The sequence below is a fragment of the Sphaeramia orbicularis genome, chromosome 9, assembly GCF_902148855.1.
Source record: "Sphaeramia orbicularis chromosome 9, fSphaOr1.1, whole genome shotgun sequence".
In the NCBI taxonomy this organism is placed as follows: Eukaryota; Metazoa; Chordata; class Actinopteri; order Kurtiformes; family Apogonidae; genus Sphaeramia; species Sphaeramia orbicularis.
The window spans coordinates 26,916,870-26,936,022 of NC_043965.1; the positions used below are offsets into that span (position 1 = coordinate 26,916,870).

Below are 19,153 nucleotides of genomic sequence, written 5' to 3' on the forward strand. Positions count from 1 at the left end.
TCAAAAAAAAAAAAAAAAAAGAAAAAAGATTTTCTCAGGATGAGAATCAAGATGGATAATCATTATAATCCTAATTAACCATCTTTAGTTACAGCATATTGATCACAAAGTAATAGTAAATATATGAGCACATTTTTTCAGTGGTTTCCAAAGACATTTTTATATTGTTGTGATCATACAATAAAAATGCTAAATATACAGAAAGTTAAAAAAAGTATTTATTTACAAATGTATATTACACCATTTCACTTTAAAGTACCTAGACTGTATCTGGGCTTTGGTCAGACTAAAAGCAGTCCAGAGGTCTTGGTCTTCCTGAACCTTGATAATTATAGCTGCTACTGACAATTGGTACTTAGTACTGACCTCCTTATTACATACATACAAAGAAACAAACAGTATTTATATGTAGTCATATGCGGGACTCACAATGTACACCCAAAATCAAATCAACCATAAATTAAAAGAAAAGCAGTGGTTTGGTTAACTCTGTTTCTAATTAAGGTTGGTAGATGCTACTATATCTCCTATATCTGCCTTGAGAATGCATTATCCGGGTTAGTTCTATACTATAAACATTTTTATGCCAACATATGAATAACACACAAACAAATAACAAAGATACTCCCTTTTGTTTATGGATGGTTAAGGAAACCATGAGGTTTTAGTTCTCTGTGGCAAAGTCACACCTGAAGTTACCCCAGCTGTGGGATTTTAAGGTCATTCATGGAATCATATGACAACTTTTATGGTCCGTTTTATAGTCCCTCCACCACAATGACAACTTTTATAGTCCATCCTCTATTTTATGCATTAATCTATTAAAGTTTATTCCCAGGCACACAGATCTGCTGAAAGCTGGGTGCAGGGCTGTTGGGGCGTGTGTGTTTGCCAGAGGTCTGACTGACTGTTTGTTTTGTATTTTTATAGAGAGTTGATGAAGGACTGCAGGGTGGGGTTATCTCAACCTCTGTGTCCTGGCTGTACAGTTTATGTAAAGGGAGTTGTTCCTGCTTGTATGTGTGACTTGGTGCCTGGTTGAAGATCTCAGGTGTGGGATGTATATATGCCTGGCTCAGAGCCAAGCTGAGGATCTCTGTTTTCTCCTTGTAGAAGCGCAGCTCTATGCCTCTACGTCGAGCTAACACCAGTTCTCTCTGTGCCACCTGTAACTCTTCTCCAAGTTGCCCTGGGGATTTCTGCTCTCGGCCAAGCCAATCCAGAGCCATGCTGCTCCGCATGTATTCATCAAGTCCTCGTTGAGAGTAATAAGAAATCACACTCTAAAAGGGAGTAGAGAAAATGAACAATTGTCACTAAGCAGCAGCAGATATAATCATGTTTTTACAATCAGGACCTGTACCTGTCGAGAACACTGCCTTTCCCTCAGAGCTTTTAGTGTCTCATTCCAGTGCAGCAACTGGAAAACTGTCATCATCTCCTAGGGAAAAAAGGTTAAACAGAGAGAAAAGAAATAAAAGTACAGTGCATTCCATGAGTAATGAATGAAATTAAACCCAAACATTCAGCACTGTGTACAAATGTCTGATGGAGATAAAACATTTTGTAGATATTTTTTGAACTCATATCCAAACTGTGGATGATTAGTTTGAAAGATTTTATAAATCTTTATGTGGAAGGTATGTTTAACTCTGATTTATAAAGCGCTGTTTGGCTGAACAGCTGCCATACGTTAAGAGCTCATGACATTAGTGTTAAACAGAGAAAGTATACATTAACAGAAATTGACCTAATGAGATACAGATGGAAAATGTGACACGTCTGAGGTTAAAGTCCATGTTGTACCTGCTGCTGTTTACTCTATTTCCAACAGTGCATCTGCTCAGTGCCATTTGTGTCTAATTCTGCTTAACTACCAATCTATTGGACACTTCCTGTACCTCCTGAACTGAATACCCCATGGTTGATGGTGTGTGTGTGGTGGTATTTCAATGCATATGTTGTATATTTGCACGTATGGGTGTTTGTGTGTAACTTGGAACCTTTCCATGTGTACAAGTTGTATTTTACTGAGAATGATAATGATCCCATTTCCTCCGGCTAATAAGCCTGTCTCTGTAGACATATGATTATTTACACAAAGGAGGAAATATTAGGTGTTCCATACCATGAGTCCCTGCCACAGTGGGACTGTAAGTGAGAACAAATTAGACTAACCAGACAAGGGATGTAATGATAACAGTGAAGGGTGGAATTACCACCCAGTGGTTGATATTTTTGTTATGTTTGGAAAGGAAAACTCATAATTATGTAAAATAATAACACTTTATTCTGAGGATCAGTTATAAACAAATTACTCAATATTGCTTAAAGCAAAACAGATTCTTTTGAAGTGAAAAGATCCTTCACACAATTATCACATACCCCTCATGATTTATGAGTGTAGCTGCAAGACAGACAGTGTTTCCAAAATAGGCTTTGGCTTTCTGTTTTACCTGGAACTGCAGCATGGTCTTCCCTATGTATGAGTGGAGCAGCAGACTGTATGCTCCTATACTGGTGCCTGAATCACTGGCATCTTCTATAGAGACCTGGAGAGAGACCAGTGCAGGTCAACATTCATACTGACATCTACATTCTCCTAATACTATGTGTTTACACAAGCTCACACTCACAGCGCTGTCTGTGGCAGCCTGCTGCAGACTCTGAGTGATGAACTGAGGGGTGATTCGTCGACACGGCAGCTCGTTCACAAGAGAGTTCATCAAGGCAACACGAGCTGCATCCCTTCGAGCCTCAGCCTGAGTGTCACATACCTGAAAATGAGGAGGGACAAGGCATCCAGAAGGAAAACACTTAAACAACAGTGTTGAGAAAAACTATGAGAACCATTTGAAATTGAAACACCATTACAGTAGGCTCTTTTAACTGTGAGCCTTTCACTGACTGACACGAACAATCCGTCTTGTTCGGTATATCGCAACTATTCTTTGTTTCATGTGTTTCATGTGTGATTTTGCACTTCACCACAGCTAATCATGGGATCAGAACTCAAATCACCAATGAGATTAGGCCATTAGAAGCATTCACAGATAACCAATCACATGGCTGCTCTGAGCTGGGGGCTGCTGTCTCTTTCACAATGAACCCTTTGAGAAGCATCATGGGATTTAAACTGAACAACATCAATTCAAAGCAACCTTAAAAGTGTGTGACTGTGTTTATTCCAACTCAGTGGCCATAGCCACTTTAACATATATGTGTGTGAGCTTTTCAACAATGATCTGCAACTTTTGGTCAAGAAAATAATCACAAGACTGTTCTTTCTTATGTTTTAAGTCTATCATTAAAAGAGCATTTGCAGCTTTTTCTCATTAATATAGTTACTACACACAAATTGAAATTTGAACCTTAATTTGCACACTTCCTATATATTAGACAGATAGTTCCAACAGTCTATTGAGGGAAAATAACTGGTATGAAATCTGAGACACTGAAGGAATGCAGGCATGTTAAATGACCCAACCAGTGTTAAAATCAGAAGTGATGCTGATAAACACCTTAAAATTGCCAAAGCAGCTTCCTCCAGGCAGGGTGACATAGCAGACGTAGGGGGGTCCAGGCGAAGGTGAAGATTCATACAGTAATAAAGTCTCAGTCCTGCCGGTTGCATCCATGACGGAACCATCTGCCTCAGTGGAGGAACCATTTGACTGACTCATCTGCTTCTGCTCCCAGAAGTTATGGAGCATGGCCACAACATTCACTGCACATATTAACATTGATGACATCTAGAGGTTACAGTAAATAATAATACTACTAAAACCATGACAGCATAGGTATTGAAGTGCTGCTCCATTAAAATAACTTGTGCTTACTTTGAATGGGAAAAAAAGTATTGTTCTGAAACACCTCTGATGATTGGCTGAAAAAATGTATGACTATTACTATTTGAATTTCCTGATTTTTTCCCCCTTTGTTCGCAAATATAAATGGATTAACTCTGTTTTTGACTGCTGACAAACAAAAACATAAATGTAATATTTAAAAAAAATGTACATAAAGGTAACTGATTGAAGTCATAATGAAGAATGGCATTGCTGAAACTGAGGATTTTGCAACTGAAACCACTGCATGTTTGTTTTGATACATTTATATGTGAAATTCTAATTCAGTTTGCAATGCATTACATTTACTCAACACAAAGAAACGTAAATGCTGTTTAGCCGTGATTAAACTGTGTGAGTGTAAAACTATTTGTAAATAAAGTCTTCTAAGTAGAGTGTATTAAAGTTAAATTATATCCTGTATAGAATCTATTTTTTTTTTTTTTTTTTTTTTTACTTTTAGGTCTTTGCTGAATCAGTGATAACCTGACTGAAAGCAAGTATTTTACCAGGCAGGAAATATAACAGTAAATATAAGCAATGAAAAAAAAAAAAAAAAACAGTGACAGGCATACTACTTTTTATATCTTCTGAATCACAAATTAGCTCATTAGTAAATACAATCATAAGTAATACAAGTTGTGACAGTTGTACATCAGTGGGAGTTACTATTGCATGAGTCACAGTTACTCACAGTCATTGCGGTTGGTGTCCATCTCACTCTGTGACAGGTAGGACATGATACTCTCCTCAACTTTTTCTTTATTCATCTTCCTCTGGTAATCACTTCCACCGCTGCTTCAAATGCATTTATTCCACTTTCCTCATACTTTTTTCAATTTCAGCTTCCACATGTCCTGTTAAACTGCTCGTTAAAATTCTCATACTCTAAAAGAGAGCAACATCCACAATCATGAGAACTCATACAGAACAAACCCAAAATCTGAAAGCCCCTCCAGGCCTTTTTTTTTTCTTCTTCCACCTCCCACTCCCACTCACTTTCCCCCTCCTCCTCTGCTGTGTGAACATCTCACTAGGGTTTCTCTTTTGAAGCAGACCACCTTTGTCACCCTTGCTGCCAATTAGCTCAGAGGGCCCCTCACTCTTTCTACACATGCACACACACACAGAGGTGCAGGGCTGGAATGCTGCGCCCCTCCCCTCCAGCTATGCAACTGGCTAATCCCCCAACAGTCAAACCTGCAAAAAAGTTTCCAAGTGGAACCGCAGACAGCTCAGTGTTCAATGTTGAGGAGGAATATGAATTCTTCTATCATACATGCTCAGTGAAATATCACTAGTAAGCACTTCAATGATAAGTCTGGCCAACATGTACTGCCTAAATGCGTGGGGGTGAATACTTTTGACTCTGCACACTATTTTGAGGCCAGAGTCTGAGCTCCATTCACCCTCTTCATTGTGAATGGCCATTGTTCAAGTCTGAATCCACCATCTCCCTGAAAGCCTCTTGCACATAAATGAAGCAAATTTTGAAAAAAGGAGTGGTTTCCTCACTTCCAAGTTCTCTCCTCTCATCTTTTATATGTTCAGATCTGTCACCAGACAGGCTGAATGGCTATGCGTGTCTGTTTCCTCTTGGTTTCATTGTGAATGGCGTTAGGGTGTCCTAGAGCATGTATGTTCCCACGTCTGTGTCAGTCTCAACTTTTCTGATTGGCTGCTTGGGGGGTGGATGTAGCAAACCATTCAAATGAACATAATAGTCGGAGACCTTTGAACCATAGGAGTTTAGAGGAAGAAATGAACTTTCTTCGTGAACTTGCATTCAGTCTGAATCTTGAATTCACACCCACATTAATCACTCTGTCAACATTTTATCCAGACTCTGAATGATCTTGAGACTGCAATTATTGCCAAGGTTACATGCTGTTACCTTTTAAAGTGATGTTAAGAGTATGTAATTTTACCCAGATAGACTGCCAAGCGTATTAAGCGATTTCATAACAGACAAAATCATTTAAAGTCTTATTTGTTGTAAATGTAGGTTGCCTTGTGTATTGTTTGTGTGTTGATGCTACACCATGTGACTCCTAATTGTCCTCCGGGAACCCAAAGTATTTTTGATTAGCTGATTTTTATCATTACTGCTACATTTAAATAATCATAAAAACACAAACCATAGCATTTGCATTTAAATTGTTTATTATTAATCACACATCTCCATTAAAGGTAACATTTATTTACATTACTTTAGACTAAGCTGAGTTTGACAGTTAAGGACAAGTTGCATCCTCTTGCCATTGTGGGGCTTTTGTAGGATGAGCAGAATCAGCAACAGTTTGTTCTTAACATGATAGTCAGTAAAGTCAGTGCTCACTGCTTCAGCCTTTCATGATAAAGTACTGAAGTGCAGCAGATCCTCTTCAGTTTTACCACCGACCATCATGTCTTGACTGCTCACTTCAGATAAATGCAAGAGGAACCTAAGAAATGTATGCTGATATGCTTTTCTTTAATCACTTTAGTCCCTTTTAACCCCAGAAGTCAGCACACTCTATACTGGACTTGATGTTACTTTGGTTCTCTCTCCTGGATTTGGTCACCAAGTTGGCCTCTCCTTTCTGCAGACGTCTCCTCTGAGCTGCCTTCTGCTCCTTGTTGAGCTGCCTCCGCACCTTCTGGCGGACTACCTCCTACAGCAGACACAATAGCAACACAATAACAGCCTGTTACTACAGACACCACATGTACACACTGTATGTCTTTGCCAGGCAAGCACAATATCTATAAATGTTACCTTTGTTTAGGTCATTTGAGCTGTAACATTATGTGAAAGCTCTTTGGCAGCACCTACAGGACATTCCAGTTTTTGTGCAAAACAGTGTGCTAGGATTACTATGTTAGGAAATGTCAAAAGTCTCACTGTTACAGCCTTAGTATTTAGTAAAATTGCTATCTGTTCCACATCAGTGTAAAATTAACATGGTTTGATATCCTGTACGTCTTAACAGTACTAATGCACTTTGTTGTCATTTTTAAATTTTATTCATTCATCCTAATCTACTGCATAGTGTCCCTTATCTACAAGTTGCCTCTATGAAAAAATTTAGACAGAGCACTGTCTAATATAAAGTATATGGCAGCTACTTGTCTTGAGTCCTTTATGGAGTATTAACTATTTAAGCTGCACATCTTATGTGCAATGAGAATTTTCTTTGTATATTCCATGTTTCGTTTCTGTATATATTATAATTACTCTTTATACTGTTTACGTGTAGTTTGTATATGTTTTGGTAATGTCAAATTTCTTATAGATGAAAACACATAATTACATGTCAATGTAAGTTCTCATTTGTCCAGGTTATTGTTCATCCTTAGTTGTTTTCAAAATTCAGCTGGACTGGTTTTTGTTCTTGAAAATGTTTCTTTTCTCATCCAAGAGGCTTCATCAGTTCAATATCACATGGTTTTGTAATTTGGATTGTGGGTATTTAGGATGGCAACTGTGTATTTATCAAAAGCCTGCTGTGTACCATCTCCCTTTGAAATGTTACACAGCAAATAAAATCCTTTAATTGCTATTTGTTGTGTAGATTTATATACATTTTCTGCTCCAGGCTCTTTCTTACTTACAGGTGGTATGGTGGAGCAGCTCCCTATGCTGCCCATTGTACCCTCACTGTCTGTCCTTTTCCTCCTGTGTTCTGCAATGTGTAGAAGACTGTCGGAGTCTCTGCAGGGGGGATATATACAGAAAGGTTTCATTATTGCATATTTTACAGAAAAGCAAGAGCCCCTGGGTTGTTCCATGGACACACACTGAGCAACATCCTTGTTTAATTTTACATAATTTTGAAAGACATTTAACGGAAAAATAATCTCTCAGCCAAAGAAGAGGATAACTCCCCTTAAATTATTATAAAATTATGTGAGTACACCATGACTACAGGAAGCGTATTAATTTAAGAAATGTATGTGTTCACATTCCGTACAGTAATAACCAACTGCATTTACCTGAATGGTTTGAACTCCTTGTTAGAAGCAGAAAGGTCTGCCAACTCTGGACATTCATCCTCTGCTTCCTTTAACTCTTCCTCTGTGACTTTCTCTGTCTTTTCATCACTCCTAGGTGCTGGCACATTCTCTGTGTCTTTCCGTTCTTCCCTTTCCTCTTCTTTCTCATTTGAGACCTCTGCATGTGTATCACTAACTTTCAGACCCTCTAGTTCCAACATTGCATGATTATATTCCTCCATGTCCACATTCTCATGAGGTATTTCTTCATCTGCTGCCTCTTCCTCATCATCGTCCTCCTCTTCATCATCATCATCTTCTCTCTCAGGTCCAGCTGGGTGTAGAAATGCACTTTCTTTCTCCAGATCTTTGGTAAAGCCACTGGCTGAGACTTCAACATCGAGAGAATAAGACCGTCTGAGGGAACAGACAAAGAAAACAAAACACCTTTTTAGCATTTAACATTTCTCCCCTCATCCAGTTTAGTACATAAAAACAAACATTTACACTGAGAAGGTATACTGTACAGTGCAGAACAAGAAGATGTTGAGTCCAGACCCAAGCAAGTCATCAGCTTAATATTTTTTCAGTGAAACAAAATACAAAAATTACCATTCACACGAAAAACATGACCCACATTAGTGACAATATCTGAAAATAATCAGAATATGATTTTATACTGTAGTATATGAATCTAAAAAGACCAACAGAATTTTTATTGTGTTTGTGTAACTTAATTGTGAATAATAGGCTTACAGATGCAGTTACCTGATGTCTTTGAAGGTTGGGTAGAGCTCACTCTCATAATTGAATCGTTTTGCAAAGAAGTCCCTGATACATTTCACATCTCGGTCAAAATACCTATGAAAAATGGACAAAACAACAACTACTTTTTAAACTCATTCATTTAGTTTGTGAGTTACATGCTGGTTGATTTTCTGCTTATTACAAACCATTCAGCATTAGGGTGCGATGTGGACACCATCTGAGGAAAGTCAATCATTGTTATGTGGTCCTGATCATCCAACATCAAGTTAAACTCATTGAAGTCTCCATGAATCAAGCCATGATTTGCCAGTTTGACAATAAGTTCCATGAACTCATTGTACAGGGCCGGTGGATCCTGCAGTTCATGCACTTGACAACTGAATGTGAAGTACAATGGCACACAAATTATAAAAGGAACAGTCAGTGAGTATCTTCTATAACACATTAAAGTGAGTGATGTGGAGGCCTTGTGTACATACAGTGGATATCCATTGATGAGTTCCATCACCACAGCATGTCTATTGTAGTCCACCGGTTTGGGAACAGGAAAACCACGATCATACAATGCCTGGAAGATGTAAAACACAAAACTGGATTACTATATTATGTTTTAAATATATTCTTTCTATTTCACATTACTTTGTCTCTGGCTCTGCCCATAAACAAAGAAATCAGCTGACTACTGCCTAAAATTCTGTCAAGTACCTTCATATAGGCAAATTCCTTCATGGCAGAAAGCCGAGAGAGGTAGAGCCAGGACATATTCTTCCTGTGTTTGTGGTAATCTCTTTTGTTCTTCAGGTTTCTGAAGGAGGTGCGACCCAATCTGTGAAGCTTCAGAGCATACTGCTCCCCGTTTGGACCTGCCACAATATATATATCTACAAAGACACAAAGTACATGAAGGCATATGTATGAGCCAAGCAATCTCACAGAGACCAGATTGTGATTTACATAAATAAATTAAAAATTAGAAGGCTGTCACACATTGCCAAAAGAAACTACATGGGAATGTTGCTAATTTTACAGGAATTTCAAACAGATAAGAATGAATATATATAGTTGGGTGACAATTTAAAGCCCCCCCCCCAAAAAAAAAAACAAAAACAAAAAAAAAAAAAACACTGAACAACTTTGTTTTAACATGAAGTAATCTTCTAAAGAGACAGGTGGGACCAAAGCATGGCTGAAAATACCCTACAGAACAGAGCCACAGGATCCTTTCCCTGTAGGGATGAAGCATTCAGGCTTATGTCATTATCTGTGTGTATGACACTTGACAAGAACATGATGAGGGTTAACTCACTTGACCATATCACTTTTTCCCCATGTCAGTAGACCAGTGCTGTTTTCAGCCCAGTGAACTCTTAAATGTGCATTCATCTTTATAATAAGAGAGTTACAGAAAACAACCCCATTATAATATCACTCTATGAATCTGATGGATTGTTCTTGGTAATAGTCTGTAATTTCCCAGTTTGAGATAAATAAAGAGATGCACTTCATTTATCCTAAGTACCTCAGAACCACCACATGCAGCTTCTCCATATCTGTCAATCACATCCTACTCTGATATTTTCAGTAATTCAAAGAGGAGTTGCTCTTCCATTTAAATGTAGACTTTAGGCACTGTTACTACTCAAAACACTTAAGAGTTTAATCTTTATGACTGAGGTGTGTGCAATTCCCAACAATGAATCCTTTTACAAACTCACTTAGAAATTTGGTTCTTGCCATCTTGATCCAGAATAAACTGACCCCGCATAATTCAATACATGACAGAGAATATATACTTTAAAACATCTACATTGGCTATGGACATTTATTAAGATTTTTTCATTTATTTGTACCATTCTGTAGGTTGTATGTGTTAATGTGTCTTACCTGACTCTTTACCCACTCCCATCTGGTTGCCAACAGAAACGATCACATCTCTGGAGCACAAGGTTTTCAGGGCAAGGTAGTCATAACCTCCGTAGTTCAGTCTGTAGCCTTGCACCACTATAATAAACATGCAGACAATACATTATTATATAAAATAATATAAATCCATCTTCTCCACTCAAACCAATGAGGCGTATGTCTGTGTTTTCTTACTCTTGCTGCGTTCATAAACCACAAGTTTGTGCTTGACCAACTCTCGGAGGATCTTATTACAGCCACCGTGTCTGAGGCTGGCGATGGAGGACAGAAGACTCACAGGAACGATCTCATGGTTCTTCATCCCCATTTCAACCTGTTTGAAGGGAGCATGCCGACAGGAGTAAGAAACACTAACTGATCAAAGCAACATTAACACAAGCTAACTCCAGTGAGACAACTGACATCAACGTACCGCTGTGAGCACGCGGAAGTCATCACGAGACAAGTATCTCAGAACCACCACATTCAGTTTCCCCATATTTGTACCTGTACACAAACTATTACGGTTCTTATAATAATTTTAAACTAGTTCTTGGGCTAGATAGCTTGCATTTTTGTAAACACACGTGCAAGGCGGAAGTTCGAAGTAGCGGATATTGCGTTACTTCCGTTTTTTACATTGAACGTCATCACGTCCATACGTAGCTGTTTTGACTTGACTGAAGACAAAATAATGCAGAAATTAGAAAAAAAAGGTTGGAAACGAATACAGGTGTATTAATAATGTTATTAAATATACACTGAGCGTAATAATAAGTAATAAATAACAGTACTAGAAATAAAAAAAAGATTGGTCACTATATAGAGCTTATTATAACTGTATGACAGTTCTAGGGTTTACAAGTTCAAAACTCTCGATAATATTCTTTATAATCACAAACAAATATATTTTAGTTTGGATCATATTTCTTATACTAGGCACATGTGAATATATACAGAATCAACACATTTAAAAACAATTCAGTGTCAATTTATCATGTTCAACATACCTCTCATGGATGCAGTTTTCCTAAATATGTACAATGGGTCTCCACTGGTTTTTTGATATCATACTCTGTATATGTCACATATCTTTCTTTACTAATCAAGTTGCACCTACTATTAGAGGGCAAGACAGCTTACGGAGACAGTGATACAGCATGTGTTACTTTCACCCTGAATCTACATCTGTTCATTTTTATTATTTACACATCAGGGGATTTCTACTGAGATTTTGCTTGTTTTTAATATTATCCATTTTATAGCTGGCTGGTTTATTGACATTTTTTGGAACTGTATTGTGTCTTGCAGTAATTATGTATCTGCACCCCTCTCAGTCCAAGACCCAAGAGAGACAGCAAAATATAATGTGTCACTGTATCATACAATGAGTGAAATTATCACTGTGTGTTTGTGTGTAACAGTGAGAGGTGTTAAAAAGATATACCAGGAGATCTCTGTTGCCATAGCAGCTGGATTCTGTGCATTCCACTGGCAGGTAGGTTCTAAACAGTGTGAGAGTGTGTATGTGTGTGTTTGGTTCGGACTGTGACAGACACCGCTCTGTTCTTCTCCCACTACACACACACAGACGCACACAAAGCTCTCCACTTGCAGGGTGTGTTGACTCAGTGGAATTCCTCCACTGGTTTATTTAACATTCTGCGGTTCAGCAAGTGCCTGTGTCCAAAGAGAGGCCAAAGCATGCAGTGTGTGTGTGTGTGTGTGTGTGTGTGTGTGTGTGTGTGTGTGTATGTGTGTGTGTGTGTGCGTGTGTGTGTGTGTGTGTGTGTGTGTGTGTGTGTGACATATACGTATATATGAAACTGTGGCCACAAATTAAGAGAAGGTGTTTTACTGCCCTTGTGTGATGATTGTAATGCAAAAAACATATTTACTGTATTTGTTTTATCCACTAGAGTTTATTGCTAAAGGCAAATATTAAGGTTCCCTGTAAGTCACACATAATGTCTGTTTTCCTACAGCACTTCACACCCTCTGCACTGCGTCATGGTTGTTTTCTGTGCTTACCAGGTGTGTTTTGGTTCATAAACAGTTAATTTATGACATTAACTCACACGAGACGAGGGTAAAAAACAGAAATACCAAGAGAAGCTTGAAAAGTTACTATAGAGAATAAGAACCATGGCATTAAAAGTGATCATTCAAATATATGGTGAGATAGTCTTGCACTTATATAATCCAGATTGTACACTGATTTTAGTCCTCTTTAAATATTACAAGGTGAATTAAAATAATTATATCTTTGATGGATTTAGGTCAGGTTCTGCTGTCACTTCACTTGTTAGATGAGTCGTCTTAAAAAGCAGCGCATCTCAATTTTACCCTGCAGAAAACATTCTTATTTTATCTGAATAATTTTCTATTTTATTGGCAGATGACTCACTGCAAAGGCACTGCATTTCTTAATTTGGAGGCTAGATGGCACTGTGACACAGGTGTAGTGCTCCAGCTGCTATCCTTTGTCTCAGACCATTGTCTAAGTCAGGTAGTGAAACTGTCTGGTGTACACCTGGCCTTTTCCTTTGATCTAATTTAGACACAGTTTTTAATCATGTCATTTTTTTGATAACTGGATAGGTAAAAGAGCACTAAAACAACCTGAACTCATGAGTTTCTTTTTGTTAGTCCAACTTTGTCATCAAGCATACCTCAGATGTTAGTTAGCTGAAACAGGACAGCAAACCATGCTTCTCCAGGTGAGCTCTTATTCATTCAATATCATGTTATTTATCTTCATGATAAATGCAGTCAAATTGGCAGACCTCCCCTGGAGCACCATGCTTCAGTGGTGAAGTGTATGGTAGAAATGCATGAAACAAATGAAAAATGGCTTTATTTGACCTTATTCCTCTGGCTATGTTTTAAATTAATGTGGTTTGTGTCTCTCTTTCCAAGTTTCTCTTTCCTTGCAAAGATGAGTGAGAAGTTTTTCTCTCATATCTTATTTTTCTATAAATGATCCCATGTTGAAGCCAATATGAGCACATGATAACACTCATCGGATACCAGTAATCATACATAAACTCTCATTTTGATTAGATTATCATATCATGTTTTAACTCAATTGTCTGTGATATTCTACTTTTAGAATAGCATGACTGCATTAATATGATGTTTTGGTGGTTTATAGGTCAAAGTCGAAGTCTGTAGAGATAGAAATGATTTAAATGACTGTCTTTTTGGCTGATAAAACTTGGTGGTTTGCTCCTGTGGCTCCCAGCAGCTGTAGATTGAGAGTCTTGAGGCAGAATATTCTTGTTAAACAGACTATGACAGACAGGCGCAGTGGTCTGTTTCACAGAGTCTGGACAGTTACACACAAGCCTAGACCAGAGTGACCGATGGTGTGTTATCCAAGCCAGGTTAGGAGCATAGAGAGAGTGTGTGGACCCGCCTGTGTGGGGAATTATCTGGAACGAGGCGGAACAACCATTCCAGCATGCGCATGCACATACAGCAAACACACACACACACACACACACACACACACACACACACACACACAGTCACACAGTGAGATAGTGTCTTTCCTCCAGATGTGTGTGAGTGAACTTTTTGCCACGCTTAAATACAAAGCAGCTCTATTTTCAGTCTTCCTACCATTCCATCTTTTTCCTTCATCTCATTTTTCTCTTCTTTTGCCTTCACTCTGGATTTGGCTGTAAGTGTTTGGAGACAGATTTACCCCCACCTTATGTGTTTATGGGAGCACTCATGTGTGCCCGCTGGTCCTCAGATGTATTGTTTGAAATCTGATGACCCCATCCACTTTCTGTGTGCAGACAGATAAATATTCTCAATGGATCTGTAGTGGAACAGGGTACTTTGATTAGATATTAATGAGCACCTCGTTACTGCGAGATAAAAGCAAGAGCTGAATAGGTCAATGTGATGAAAGCACCTTTACTGCCCAGATCAAGTGAAGTGATCTTTACATGTGATGTACATGAAGTGCATCAAAGTCATCAACTCTCCCCCTATATTAATACATTCACATGAAGAAAGAAATAACTTATGATGCTTTAATAATGCATAAAAGCTTAAAAGTGCCCCCCCCCCCCCCCCCCCCCCCGCAAAAAAAAAAACCAAAAACCAAAAAACTTATGTTAAGTATGAATATAGGTTGTATTTTACAAAGTTTGAAAGGATAATCACAGGTTTGAGCCTCAGAGAAAACTGTATTAACGTCTCAACAGCACACTGAACATATCTGAAGATGAATTGAACAAGATGGAATAATATTTTCAGAAAGATATTGAGTTTTCTCTATAGGTTCCTTGCAATCATGGCAGACCTGCCTCATCAGACCACAGAGGATGCCTGCTATAAAAAATGGCAATGGGTTACACACACACGCTCACATGTCAGGCTGTTAAATTGGTTTCTTGTTGTTTTCCAGTGAAAAGCTTCAAGTTGAGAAAGCTAAATTGAGGCAGGAATTGGAGAAGCTTAGGGAAGTCTGCAGCAACAAGCGTGGGCATTGTTTCTAGGGTATCATCTCTTGCCTTTAGCCAGCTGCTATGTGTTTGGAAACATCAAATGTGATTAGATTAGAGCAGAGAGGAGATCTACTTACTCTGCTGCCTCTTCTGCTGGAAGTCTCCTAAAAATAATATCCACAGCTGAGGAGAAAAAGGAGAAGGGAAAGATTAATGTGCTTTAAGCCCAGCTGATACCTCCTGAGAAACAGGTGCCTTTAATATGTTTATTTTTCACTTCTCTTCAGAAGCTTCAGCTCCTTAGAGTATTTTCTATTACTATTTGAATGTAGATAAAGCACTGAACACCCACTCAGACACACACTGAGATGCTGACAAAGTAATACATTAATTCAATGTTACAACTCATGACTTTTACATCTGGTTTTTACGGAGTGGATTTTTTGCTCTGTTTGCTGTATAGAACAAAGCCGGAGGTCAATTGTCTCGCATTACTGGCTTTAGAGCTAAAAATGTATAAATGTATCATATTATCATATACATAAAGTATTGTATTAATCTTACACATGGGTAGAGAACAGATTGCAGACAGTTTGTTCCTATCTATATTTTATTTTATGAATGGGTATTTGAGTGTGTGAGTACAAATCATGTATCATTTAGTCTGACGGTCTAGTCTGACTAGACTGGCTGGACTGTTTCATTATTGTAGGTTAGGTCGGTGCTGCACAGGCATAACAAGGTACTGAGTGGGCAGGTTTGCATAGAGATAGAGATGAGTTTGTAGAACATTATGTACACTGAAGGTCACAGTTACTCTTACAGACTGTTTTTAATGATGTTTTATAAGATATTAATGAATTCTGGTGTGGTTTTGGTTGAAAGATTTGATCATTTCAACCTAGGATATATGTTTCCTGCATCAGTAATGCCGGTAGGAGTCTGTTACAGCTAACGAGTGAGCAGAGTATCCTTATTACGTAGTTTCAGTGGGGCATACTCAACACCCCTAAAACCTTCAAGATTCAAGATTTTTATGCAAGATTCCAAATATTTACTCACCTGATGCATATTGTATATCAACAGTGAAATGGGATTTACAACATACCCAACTGTCCAAAAGTAAAACAAAAATAGACTGTGATGATAAAATAAATGTTGAAAGAGGCCTATTAACAATATGAAATATTTATGTTCAATCATTTACCACACAAGGTTTATTTATTTATTTATTTATTTTTTTAGAATTTGTCCCACCATGTCATCAAAAAAGTGCTTTGTTCTCATGTGGATTTAGAATAGGACTAGCATACATTTAAACAGTATCAGATGCTTGTTAATCAGTAAATATTTATTTTTCTTGTGTGTGGCTGTGTATGTGTGTCTCTGTGTACATGCGTGTGTGCGTATATGTGAGTATGAGTGATGTAACATCTGTTACAGCCCGATAATAACATGCCACAGTGATAGAGAATGCTGCTAACTAACAGCGGTTCTAAGATGATCCTCTCCATCACGCACACACACATACAATCCTTGCTTGTCGGACTCTTGTAATGGGATCATAGAGGGACAGGTCCTGCATCAGTCACAGTGCAGGTGCAAATGTGTACTCACACACAAAGGTGCAGCCACCCACACACATATCATCTGGAGGCTAACCATGACTGTGTATCACAGGAACAGGAAAGCTGCTCTTTATCTCAGAGGTTGTTGTTGTTCAGGGCATCAGATAGCAGCTACATCTTGTCTGTGTGCATGTGTGTGTTTGAATGTGTGCACATTTGAGTGCATCTGTGTGTCTAGTTTAATAACATTTACTCCTGCAAGCGTGAAATGAGACAGTCTCCCACTATCTGTCTTTAAGAGCAGGGCTGAGAGAGCAGAGTGGCTAAAATGAACTGATGGATCATGCAGACTTCCAGTCAGATGGGCCTGTTAGCTTTAATAGAAATTGTGTTGGCTTCAGTTGAGATGCATCTCAGAGTGTGGTATAAAAAATCCCTACATGCTATACATGTTATATGCTTTCTTCATTGGCAGTTTGTCAAGTAATTGCCCGATGATGTAGCAGCATGTTATTTTCAAAGAATGCTGTCCTGACTGCTCAGTGAGGCTTCCCTCTCAGCTAAATCTGCATTAGCTACTGGAAAGCCAGCCAATCACACTGTGAATCAAAATTGTGTTTATATTTCTAATATCTTTAGATCGGTACACATTACATTACGAATTCTTAAAACAGAGGTATGTTGTGTGGAATTGTTTTTCCCCGGTAGAAAATGCAAACACAAGCGTGCGAGTTGCTGATAAATTCAAACAAATACTGGGAAAATCTGTTGGATGTTCTGACAGCAGTCTTGGCTAGCGATCAATGAGATTACTTCATAAAACCCTGAACATGTTGTCTAAGCTTCGCCTGCAGGTCAGTGAGCATGATAACTGCCAGAGATATCAGACTATTATCAAAAATCTGAAAAACAGATGCTTTCCTGCCTGGTAGTTTTTGAGTCTCACTTGTTTTCTCCCAATTCCTCCTTCAGTTCTGCGTGAACTGCTGCCCCGAGGCAGTGATTGAATATAAGTACAACTACAATAAAAGTATGCTACTTTGATAATTTGCTACATTAAACTTCTACAACTTCAAAAGAAAATATTGTACTTTATACTCTTTTGTCTGACATGTTTGGCTTTGGTTACTTCTCAGATGACAGTTCTTATTCTCCTTTTCCCATTGAGGGAAAACCACCAATCACCAAATGAGATGATTTGGAAATTCTTTGCCAAACTGGAGGATTAAGTCCTCCTTTAGGGGGTGAGAAAATTCTCCTCCTTCTTAACCAAAATAAACTCTTCAAAAGCTTCTTCGTGGATTATTTGTGAAATGCTTTGTCACAAAGCTGAAAGCGGGCCTGTTCATTTCTGAGTACACGAAAGCTGATTTTTTCCAGATATGTTGTTCTCACAGGACATCGATGCTTCAAACATATTATAATCTTATAGAACATGCATTGTTTTAAATTACACCACCATTACAGCAGTAAAATAAATCCAGAAACATACATAATATTGAAAAACTGGCAGGGAGCAATTTATTGCACAATGACTACATTAATTTTTCATAATTTATGTAACTGATAACACTTATATCTTTATTTTTATTTGGTAAAGTGTTAAATATTTGTTTGATTTGTTGGTATTAGCACCATCACACATTAAGTAAAAGATGTGAATATTTTTTCCACCACTGGCTCGGGAAGAAGTGAAATAAGACACATACACACACACATACACTTTACACACAAGCCTCAAGACAGTGCATAGCAATAACCAATCCGCAAAGGATGCTGGGTAATTTGGTTAAAGATGTCAGGAACGTAAATCACCTCCAATCAGTCCTGCTCTGTCATTGGTCAATCCTTCTGCTTCCAGTAGAACATCATTGGTCACTGCTCTATCTGACTGTCTCTGGAGGTCTCATACTGTTCAGCTGTTGCTTGCTGGGACACATCAAGTCTAATTCGTGCTTCAGTATGAATACAAATAAGTAATAAGAGAAAAGTAGCCATATATACAAGCTCTAATAAAAAGGGAAAACTGTGTTACTGTTAAACAAGCTTAGTCTGTCCTTGAAATAGACAAAGTCACTGCACCTTGAATAAAGGTTTCAGATACATTTTGAATCCATTTTGTCAACAGTAAGTTGTAAATCTTTGTTTTATTGCAAATAATTATCTGCTGTCTGATTTATACTAAAGCCATAATGATGGCATTTTTGCCCATCTGTATAAGTTCCCAGATTCCTATTCGTGGAACACATTATTAAAGTATGTGTGTTGTATAAGTTGTCTTTCTGACGAAGGATTGATGCTATTTATTTATGTGTTTACTTTGACTGGATTTAATATGGCTATGCTGTGACAGTAACTGCATTCTGATAATTTTGAAGAGTGTGGCTTAGAGTTATGGTTGTCATGTATCCCATTAGTGAATTTTCCTTGAGGATCAATGAAGTACATCTGTATCTGTATCTCTGTCTGTATCCATCCAAATGCACCTCAAATTTAAAGAAGTCTGTATCTAAGATTCACAGCCGTGTTGGTTTTGTGTGTGTTGGTGTCTGAGTCATGGCCAGACATTTGTCAGAGATAGCGAAATCTATTTTTAAGTAAACAATAGACAGGGCTGGATTTTGTTGCC

At 38.1% G+C, this 19,153-nt stretch overlaps 2 protein-coding genes across 2 annotated transcripts; both read right to left on the reverse strand.

Moving 5' to 3' along the window:
* Window positions 1–280: 280 nt before the first annotated feature.
* On the reverse strand, window positions 281–4,751 carry LOC115426052 (protein limb expression 1-like). Its single transcript, XM_030143993.1, has 6 exons — window positions 4,543–4,751; window positions 3,522–3,727; window positions 2,637–2,777; window positions 2,457–2,552; window positions 1,364–1,441; window positions 281–1,283 (listed from the first exon to the last, which is right to left on the reverse strand). Exons 1-6 carry the CDS (start codon window positions 4,616–4,618, stop codon window positions 822–824), a joined length of 1,059 nt encoding a protein of 352 aa, XP_029999853.1. The 5' UTR covers window positions 4,619–4,751; the 3' UTR covers window positions 281–821.
* A 1,248-nt stretch (window positions 4,752–5,999) lies between these two features.
* Window positions 6,000–11,093, reverse strand: riok2 (RIO kinase 2 (yeast)). The gene is made up of 10 exons (XM_030144422.1): window positions 10,927–11,093; window positions 10,689–10,827; window positions 10,476–10,592; window positions 9,297–9,472; window positions 9,071–9,159; window positions 8,777–8,968; window positions 8,592–8,684; window positions 7,824–8,240; window positions 7,443–7,542; window positions 6,000–6,502 (listed from the first exon to the last, which is right to left on the reverse strand). The coding sequence occupies exons 1-10, from the start codon at window positions 10,990–10,992 to the stop codon at window positions 6,341–6,343; spliced, it is 1,551 nt and encodes a 516-aa protein (XP_030000282.1). The 5' UTR covers window positions 10,993–11,093; the 3' UTR covers window positions 6,000–6,340.
* Window positions 11,094–19,153: the final 8,060 nt, after the last annotated feature.